At 32.9% G+C, this 10,539-nt stretch overlaps 1 protein-coding gene across 5 annotated transcripts in view; it reads left to right on the forward strand.

Moving 5' to 3' along the window:
- Positions 1–10,539, forward strand: part of LRBA (LPS responsive beige-like anchor protein) — a 620,799-nt gene that overhangs the window by 270,842 nt on the left and 339,418 nt on the right. For all 5 annotated transcript variants that reach the window (XM_031464854.2, XM_064490742.1, XM_064490851.1 and 2 more), the window contains exon 37: positions 8,447–8,613. In XM_031464854.2, coding sequence (XP_031320714.2) covers positions 8,447–8,613 — 167 coding nt within the window. The remainder of the gene's footprint in view (positions 1–8,446; positions 8,614–10,539) is intronic.

Consider the following 10,539-nt stretch of genomic DNA (forward strand, 5'->3'; position numbering starts at 1 on the left):
CCTCTTTTTTTTTTTTTTTTTTTTTTTTTTATGGTTAGACTTCAAATCTGAGTTAAGAGATCAAGAGCAAAGATCTCCAAAATTGAAGTATTGAAAGGCTTCTTAATTTGTTGTCCCTTAGGTGATTTCCCTTTTAAATGGTTTACAATGAGACAAGTTATTTATAGTATAAGTGATTTTGAGATAAATTGTGATGTAAGGTGTATACAAAGTGTTTACTGGAAGGTATGTTTAGTTAACTGAAAATGCAATACTCTGTGTGTAGCCATGAGAAAGAATGAAGGTAGACCTATATGTCCTGACATGGAATGGTGTATAGTTTGATTTCATTTACATAAGAACTATAGTTTACCATTGACAGTGTCTACCCCTGTAGAGAACAGTGAAACAGGGAGGAGGTGGAAGGCAGAACTTTCTTTTTATTTCATTTAAGAGATTACTTTTTGATTTGATTTTAAAAGCAAGTATAAGTTTCTTTTTAATTTTAAAAATGTTTGAAACACGAAACTTATAAAACCAATGCATTTCAAGTGCTTAATTAACATTAAATGTTACTAAATTAGGACAGAGGCTTACATGCTAGTTTAAAAGTTTTACCCTTGAAAACTGGAATTTACTTTTATTTCACAATATTATGCAGACTTATTGAAAATTTCCTTTATAATCTGTTTCTCATAAAATATACAGAAACTTAACTCTAGGGAAAATGTGCATTTAATATTAATTTACCTCCTTTTCTTGATACTGAAAGTGTTTGTGAGAAGACCTCTGTATATCTATCCAGTCACAACCCCTTTTGCTCCATTAAGCTAAATAATCTTACATTATGAAATGACTTATTTTCTTCTGTTTTTTCTTTCAATACTTAAACATGTTTTTTTATCATTATAATTTCTTTACCAGTTTTTGAACTTAATATAAATGGCATCAGAATGGGTTTTGCCTGGCATTTTTAAGTTCAACAACATTATGCTTGTGAGATTCATTTGATTTGTTACATTTCCCTATTTTGTTTTCAATGCTGTATGATATTCTGTTACATTAGTAGAACAGTAGTTTCTCCTAATCTCTGCTACTGTTCATTGGCAAGTATGTTGTTTCCAGTTTTAACTGTTATGAACAATGCTGCTTTGAACATCTTGTAGTCTTTTGGTGCACGTGGTCATGAATTTCTGTAGGGTGGGCTTACTTGACTGTGAAGTGTTCATGTTTTCAATTTTAATAGATGTTGCCACACTCATTGCAAAAGTGTGTACCACTCCCAAAACCAGTATGTAGCTGTTTTCATTACTCAGTATTCTTACCAACAACTGATCAGTGTTTTTTATTTTAGCATTCTGGTAGTTGTGTAATGGTGTCTCACTGTGTTTTGTTTTGAATTTTATTTACATTGAAAGTGTCCATCTTTTCTTCTGTTTTTTTTTTTAACATTTTTTTATTGAGTTATAGTCATTTTACAATGTTGTGTCAGATTCCAATGTACAGCATAATTTTTCAGTTATACATGAACATATACATATTCATTGTCACATTTTTTTTTCACTGTGAGCTACCATAAGATCTTGTGTATATTTCCCTGTGCTATACAGTATAATCTTGTTTATCTATTCTACATTTTGAAATCCCAGTCTGTCCCTTCCCACCCCCCCCATCCCCTTGGCAACCACAAGTTTGTATTCTATGTCTATGAGTCTGTTTCTGTTTTGTATTTATTTTTTTTAATTTATTTTTTAGTTTTTTATTTAAAAAATTTAAGAGATTATATTTTATCTATTTTTTTTACTTTTGTGAAGTACTTGTCTGTCTCTTTCCCAGTTTGTTCCTAGTTATATGTCCTATTGGTTGTCTATTTTTCTGATTTGTAGAGGGTATTTACCTGTTGATACAGGAGCTAATTTTTAAAATATGAATATTTTAACTACCTTCTTTCCTGTTAATGCCTTTCCTATTAACTTTTAAAAATACTTCTTAAGTATACTTTATTAAATGAAGTATACTTTATATGAAATAAAATACACTCATTTTAAGTATACAGTTTGATGAGTTTTCACATGTGTGTATACCTGTGTAACTGTCACAATCAAGATACGGAAAATGTCTGTCATCTCAGAGAATTCCCTTGTGACTCACTGTGGTCAGTTCCTCTCCATATACACATATGTACCCTAGGTAGCTGCTCATCTGGTTTCTTTTATTATAGATGGTTTTGCACATTATATACAGTTTCATATAAGTGGAATTACACAGTAGGTACTCTAATATGTGTATTCTTTTGGTCAGCATAAAATCTTTGATATTAATCCACATGGTTGTGTGTGTTACTCTTCTGTTTCTTTTTATTGTGGAGCAACATTACTTTGTTTATCCATTCATCTATAGGTGGATTTTCAGTCCTTTCCAGTATTGGGCTTTTATGATTAAAAGCACTGTGGGCATTTTCATATAATTTATTTTATGTTATCATTCATTTTGAGAAATACCTAGGAGTAGAATAGCTAGATAGTGTTGCAAATATATGTTTAGGCTTAATAAAACAAGAAAAAATGCAATGACAGTAAAGGGCAGAGAGTTATAAGCACTCTAAGGGAGGATTTTCATGTTTATTTCTGCAAAATATATTAATGTTTAGTATTCTATCCCTTTAATGCAAAATTTGTTGTGTATTCCTTAGCTTCTGACATCTGAATTTAAGATTTGTATTATTTCTTTATTAAACATTTAATATTTTCTAATAAAATTTAAAGCTATAAATTTTACTTTAAATGCTGTTACAGCCAATTCTCCTACAAATTTTCTAATTTTCCTTATGACTTCATCTTTGATATATAACGTTATTTGGAGATGTATTGTTTAATTTCCAATTACTTTGGAACTTTTCAGACTTTTTTTTCACTTTATGTCTTCAAGAATCAAAAGGAACTCTAGATTTCTTTAACTCTTTCTCTGCATGAATTCCTCTTTTCTAGTGGTTTGTGTTTCAGATTCCCATTTTACCTTCTCAACAGACATCTTCACACTTGTTTCACATATGAAAGCTATGGGAAAAATATGTTTTCTGGCCTTTGAAAATGTTTTGAGGTTATTTGGTGATTAGTGTATCATCTGAGTGTATCTGGCACATAGGATGGAGAGACAGGCATGTTGAAAGATCGTATACCACATTACTGAATTATAAAAGGCCACAAGATCTGGCTAGTAAAGTTTGGTTCTAATTGTTTAATATTTTAGACAGTTGTGTACTTTTTTGTGGGTGGGGTATATAAGTCTATCTGTGTTACACCAAAGTGAATTCTTTTAGAAATAATTCTGGGACTGGTCATAAAAGGGCAGTTAGAAGATGATTTCAAGAGCTGAGTTGTGAGCTGATAAAGATCTGTATTAGGGCAGTGATAAGAATGATTAAGAGGTTTTGCTAAAATGGATTGATGAGATATGAAGTGAGGGAAATTAAGAAGTCACAGATGACAAAAATAGAGTAGCTTTCTCTTCAGTGTAATAGCATGTTTGGGAGAAAGATGTTAGTTTCAGTTTTGTCCACTTTAAATTTCAGATACTTATTGAATGATTGGAGATTATCCTACAGATGGAAATGTGAGGTCAGATCTGAAAAATTTGAAAGCCAGCTCTAAATTGATAACAGTACATTATGTGGGTGTGTATCGTATTGCCAAGAGACATTGCACAAGACCTTGAGAAAATGCCAACATTTCAAAGGTGGTTGCGGTGATTACAGGAGGATGATAGAGAAATCTGCTTAATTTTACTCCTCTCTGAGCTTTCATGCAAAGTTCTAGTAATGAACTTGTGTAGAGACATAGCATCTAGAAGGAAAGACTAAATGTGGCTAAATGTGGTGTTGTCTTTATTTACATTTAAAGAGCCAGAATAGATATTTGAGTTATAAATGGCCAGTCTAAATTGTTTCTCTCTTTAGATATTACTTTATTTTTGCCCTGCAAGTAAGTGAATTTAAGAACTAGGTTTATTTATCTTATATGCTATAATTCTATGGTAATAAATCTCAAGACTTCTTTAGCAATAATCAAATGTATTTGAATTGTTAGTTCCCAAGATGGTTATTTCTTTTCTTTTTAAGATTCAGATTTTTGGCGGCTCATTGTTGTGATGTTACATTACTTAGTTACTTAAAATAGGAAAACAGAAAGTTGATGTAATGTAAAATTGAATGAAAACAGGAAAACAGTAAAGTTAATGTAAAATAAAATTGAATGAAAGTTGATGTAAAATTGAGTTAATACTAGGGCTGGCCCTTGATTTTATTGATAGATGGTACATTTGGGTAGCATCTCTTGGAGTACCTCCACTCAACCTTTAAACGCAAGCACACACAAACAAATATATATATATATATTCCTTAAGTAACGTGTGTTTGATCTTAAAGCATATTCCTTATCTGTACTTGACTTTGAATGGTAAGTCAGACATTGAATATGTTACTGTTTTTTGATAAGAATGTGTTCAAATTCCATTTTAAAGATATTTTTAGGAGTGGTTACATGCTCATTATATCTTTACAAAACATTCTTGTTTGGTTTCCTTTTACTGTATTTTAAGGTTAGATGTGACTCTAATGTTCCACAATGAGACAGAGATTGATAATCTGGAAAGAATAGCCCTTTAATGTGATTTATATCTATAGATTTTATGTCAGATATGAAAAGTTGCTGTTTAAATTGTAAAGGAGGATCCATTAAAGAACACTTTAATCCATTTTGCTATTTAACTTACCTTGGATTCTTCTTTTTAGAATTATGCGTTTGCAAGCAAACTTTAGTGGCTTACTAAATGTTTGCAAAATATGATTTGATAAAGTTAAATTATTCTAATATTTTATTAAATACAGAAGTAATAGGCCATTTAAGTCTTTTTTGAGTACTTTTAGTACATTTAATATGAGGTATCTGATATTTCAGGGGAGTATAGACGCCAGTTATTTTCTAATTATCATCAAGAATTTTAATTTCCTCTTAACAAGTGAACTTAGACAAAGGCAGACTATGTATACAGTAGGGAATATTGAAGGTGTAAAAATTCTACAGCTATCTACTGTTTTGTCCTGTTGGCGTCAGTGTATGGTTGGGTTAGCTATGAAGTAACCTTTAGAGTGCTCCCTGGTTCCGGGAGCAATCTCTGAAAATATCCATAGCAGTTGACATTTTTGTTACATTGGAATAATTCCCTAGTAGTTATCTTCATTTAAACTACTTCCCTTCAAATATTTTTTAATTACATTTTCTTTTATTTCCTCAAATCATATTTTTGACAAACTGAACTATCTGTCGTTTGTTTGGCCCACTCTTTTATTTTTAATATACGTATGGCACTTGCCTTTCATTTCGTATAAATTAATCTAGTGTTTAGCATGCTTTATTTTCTCCACATCAATGTTTATGTAAAAGAAGTACTTTGCCTTTACCAGTGTACAAAAACTAACCTTAGAGGTTACCTAGAGTCTTCTAATTATATAATTCTTAGCACTTCTTAAATCCTCTCATTTTGCAGATGAGGACAGTTAGACCTAGTGAAGTAAAATGAGTTAGTTGTCCAAGACTGATAAGAGATAACTGCGGGGGGCAGGAAGGGTATAGCTCAAGTGGCAGAGCGCGTGCTTAGCATGCACGAGGTCCTGGGTTCAATCCCCAGTACCTCCTCCAAATATATAAAAAAAAATAAACCTAATTGCCTCCCCCTCATAAAACAAACAAAAAAGCAAAACGTATGGGGAAAAAAAAGAATCTGGTAAAAGAGTAGATCTCTCATGTTCTTACTACAATCAAAGAAAAAAAAGCCTAAAAAAAAAAAAAGAGGTAACTACCAAGGATGATGCTTTGTTCTAGTTTTTGTTTTGCTTCCCAATCTTGTATTTATTCATATATATATAATACATATTCATATATATATACTATTATTTCTAGTTTTTTTCTTTTTTTTGAGTCCTCACTCTGCATTCCAGAACTTCTTCAGTCTGTTACTTCTTCTACCTGTATTTAGTACTTGGGTCAAATGGTACTGCATCCTCCTTTCTGAAAGTGACCCATGTTTCTGCCTTGCCTTTGCTTTAAGGTTTTTTAAACACCTGTCTAAGAATAAGTTGTCTTCTCAAAATGTTCAATTTTCTGTCTTCCTTCATAGACTTTCATATACACCACTTATTTTCTATATACCTTTTTATTAAAAATTATTTTTAGCTTCAGTTATTTAATGTCAGTGACATAACAGTCAGTCCTCTGTATCTGCAAGCTCTGTATCTGTGGTTTCAACCAACCGCAGATAGAAAATATTAGGGAAAAAAAAATTCTGGAATGTTTCAAAAAGCAAAACTTGAATTTGCTTGTGTGCCTGGTAACTATTTATGTAGCATTTACATCATATTAAATATTATAAGTAATTTAGAGATTTTTTGAAGTACAGTCAGCCCTCTGTGTATCTGCAGGCTGCCTTCTGCTGATCTGGAGGGCCTGCTGTATTCTTTGTACTGTGGCCATTTTATGAAAGAGATTTAAGCATCTGCAGATTTTGGTGTCCATGGAGGTGTCCTCCTCATACAAGGGAAAACCGTACTTTTATTCCCACTTCCTTCCTCACAGTCGAGAAGGAATGGGGATTCTCCAGGGCAAAGGCTATCAAGCTAATTCAACCTTTGATCCCTGCAGCCTAGTGTTTTGCACAGACTAAGAGATACTTGATTCCTTATGTATGTACATGAACACCATATCAGTTGGGTTGCTTATGGTGTTAGGAACGGAAAACCCAATTTATACTGGCTTTCAATGAATGAATAGGAGTTTATAGGTTTTCATAAAAAGTCTTAAAAAGAAGATTTCACAAAAATTCTAATGGTAGGCTTGTCTTTGATTGATCCAGAAGTTCATGATTCCATTTGGAATAAACTATTTCTGTAATTCCTATAGCTCTGCTCCCTTTGGGTTTTGGCTTCATCCTTAGGCTTGTTTCTCTCTTGGTGCATTAAGAGCTCTCAATACTCCTGGAATTATGTACTTTCTCTTTTACACCCTAAGAGGAAGGAAGGAACTAACCAACAAAACTCCTGACCTTTCTTCTTAATGCAACAATTGGACCAAGTGCCCTTCTCTGAGACAGTTTGTCTTTGTGAGTGTGACTGTTATCTTCATTGGTTTAGGACATTGAGGCCCTCTTTTGTCGCTGAGCCATTTCTGGGATACTGTATGGCAAAAGTCTGAATTGGTGTGCAATAGGAAAGGCATGCAATCACAGTGCGTGTCACATACATAAACTAGCGACACTTGTTCCAATGTCAGATTTTTGTTACTCGTCATAGGTTGTGTACTCATCATAGGCTGTGTACACATGTGAACGTATTGTGAGCTTGCATTTGGAGGTTAAGGGGAGGAGCCCAGTAGACCCTGTGACTAGAATTAAGGATTAAGTTTACGTAATCTTTGTTTTTTATTTTGAGCAATTAATAGATAAGTATAGCACCATAAACACGACACCTTAAGTATCTTGAATTCCAGAAGAAAAGAAATAAACATCTTGGAAACTAGTGATTTACTGTATTGGATTATTGCTAAAGAATCTTAAAAAATCTTGAAAATTGATGATATCTAAGACAGTACTTTACAAACTTTAATGTATAAATCACCTGGAGATCTTATTAAAAATCCAGATTTTGATTTAGTAGCTATGGGGTGGGACCTATAATTCTTCATTTTTAGCAAGTTCCTAGGTGATTCCAGTGCTGTTCGTCCATTTTGCATAGCTAAGGTTTAAAAGACCAAGCTTTTTGTCATTTTTAAAGGTGTTGAGAACTAGCTCCGTTTATTATTGTAAGCCACCACTGTGTCTTTTCGGGACCTCTATGGTGGCTTATAACTGATCTCCATCCTTAACTCTGTTGTCTTCTTACCTTCTGTTCTTTAAATGGCACTATAGTGATCATTTTAATATGTAAATCCATCACATCATTCCCCTGCTTAACCTTCCACTGGTTTCCCATTGCATTAGAATAAAATCTCAACTCTTTCCCATCACTGCACAATACTAACTGGTGCAGCCTCGCCTACCTCTCCAAACTCATTTCATATCATTCTTCCTCTTATTCCCTTTGCCTAAAGTGCTTTGTTGCTGCTCTTCATGCTGCTTGTAATGTTGACCCCTGCATTTTCACATGACTAGCTTCTCTTTATTCAGGTCTCTGCTTAAATATTAACCACTTCTGAGTGTATCTTATGAATGACTTCAGAGAAATAAATTCTTAGGGGATTGTTTTTCCTGAGACAGTAGATCATTCCAACTCTGTCAGTTCAGTTAATGAGGGATGTAAAAGTCACTTTAAATTTTTGGTTGGTTCAATTCATACTAGAGATTATTTTATAATGCATTTTGAAGTTCTTTTCCCCCACATTTTTATAGTATTAATAGATGTTTCTTTTTCCTATCCAAGTCACTGTGTGCCCAGTATTCTGCAGACAAACGAGAAGATGAGAAGATGTGTGATCATTTGATAAGAGCAGCTAAATACCGAGACCATGTGACAGCAACTCAACTAATCCAGAAAATTATCAACATTCTCACAGACAAGCATGGAGCCTGGGGAAATTCTGCAGTGAGGTAAAGGGATACCTGTAGGATTTGGCTACTGGTTTTCTGTAGATGGCCTAGGTTTAGATAAATGGCTTTGGATATGATCAAGGCCAGATGAAGAACAGAGTAATTTAATTTTGTATTTTATCATCTACTATGAATTTAAAGTAAAGGGGAAGGAGAAAATCAGTGTGGGCACAGTTGGGGACCTTTGTGGATCTCTCAGTTCCCTCAGTTACCTCTAAAAGTATCGTTGCTCATACGTTCATTCATTTTGAAGTGAACTGTTAAGGGAAGTAATTAATGTGGACTGTTTTACTAGCTGCACTTATATCTGAATTTACAAACACAACATTTTACTTTGAGAAACTATTTCCTGTTTTACAATTTTAAGTTTTTAGCGCATGCATTTGAAAACTTAATAGTATGTGTTGTTTTCTTGAATTCTGTTGCAAATTGCAGGGCTATGATGATAAAAATGCCTTCCTTAAAATTTTATTCATTACATCTACCTCCTTTTAAGACCACCAAAGTGAACATGCTGTTTTTTTTTATGCTAATTTCTAGAAACAATAATTAATTGCCTTCTAGGACTAAGATACTTAGAGAAATCATAAAATTTAGTCTTTTTGGAATATTTAATGCTTTAAGTCTTAGGACTGTGTTTTGACCCATTTAAGTAATGTTAATGAATAAATTCTTTATTTTTCCATTAGAAAGGTATTTTTAAATTCCTCATTTCTGCATAACTTTTTCTAGAAGACAACAACAAAAAAAGAAAATAGCAAATTACCTGTACATTATATATATAGGGGTAGCTGGTTTCTGCTTGTGTTTTAGTCAGTTCATGTGTCTAGCAGATGTCTAAGTCTAGTTTTAGAAATTTTCCAGTAAATAGAAAATGATTTTTAATTTCTTTGAGCTGAACTTGAGTTGAGTTGAAAGCTACCTGGTTTGGGATGTTTCTGTTTTCAGTACAGATACTTTCTAATACAGAGCAGACCTATCACATAACGCTTATCATGAAGAATATGTAAATAAAATGAATTTAATTTCTGGGCATATTTTTGGTTATCAGAGGGAGGAATGCAGGCCAAGAATTTGAGGGCAAAAGGACTGAATAAAGGCAAGAACCATGTTTGTTTGTTTGTTTGTTTGTTTGTTTGAATACTATTCTGGCTGATCTCAGCTGCAAGAATGGTCATGGAAATGACGTGAATTACTGCGTCAGAGCTCTCTGATGCCGTGTCTTGCTGCATCTAAAAGCCTGTGGGTATGTGTTAGTAGGGGAGTGGGGAAGGGCAGCTGTATTGAGGGTTTTAGTTTTAAGATACTGTAATGTAACAGATCTGACTCCAGGTACTGAATAAATTAGGAGGTTACTCTGACGTACAATACTTGGCACATACTGGGAACTCAGTATGTTACTTTTATTTTTTTAAGGTTAAAAAATTTTTTTTTCTTAACCCAAAAGGAGTTTTGTAGTTTTAAAATGAAAATCTTTAGGCAGTTTATACCAATTGTATCATTTTTATGAGATCAAACTTCTTTCCAGTGATAGCTATACCTTTGTATAGCACAGTATATCTGTGCTATCAACATGAAAGCATTGTTTTTCTGAAATGATTTTGGTGTAATAAAGTATCTTGGAGAACTAAATGGACTGTGAAATGTATTTATGTAGAAATAATTAGTGTTTCCATAATAGAGTTGTTTAAAGGCTTCAACTCTATTATTCTATACAGCCAGAAAAAAATTGAAGTAAATTCTGAAATTTTAATATTTCCCAAAATTCACAGAGCATTTTTTGCTTTCTTGCTTTCACATAAAAACAGCTGTCAGACTTAGCTTTTAAATGCGTGCACTTTTAATTAAGAACAACAACAAAGGATGCACCATTGAAAGGAATTGATATTTTTCTCTCTATAAATCTCATAACTTATTTAGATTTTA

This window comes from Camelus dromedarius, chromosome 1 (assembly GCF_036321535.1).
Source record: "Camelus dromedarius isolate mCamDro1 chromosome 1, mCamDro1.pat, whole genome shotgun sequence".
In the NCBI taxonomy this organism is placed as follows: Eukaryota; Metazoa; Chordata; class Mammalia; order Artiodactyla; family Camelidae; genus Camelus; species Camelus dromedarius.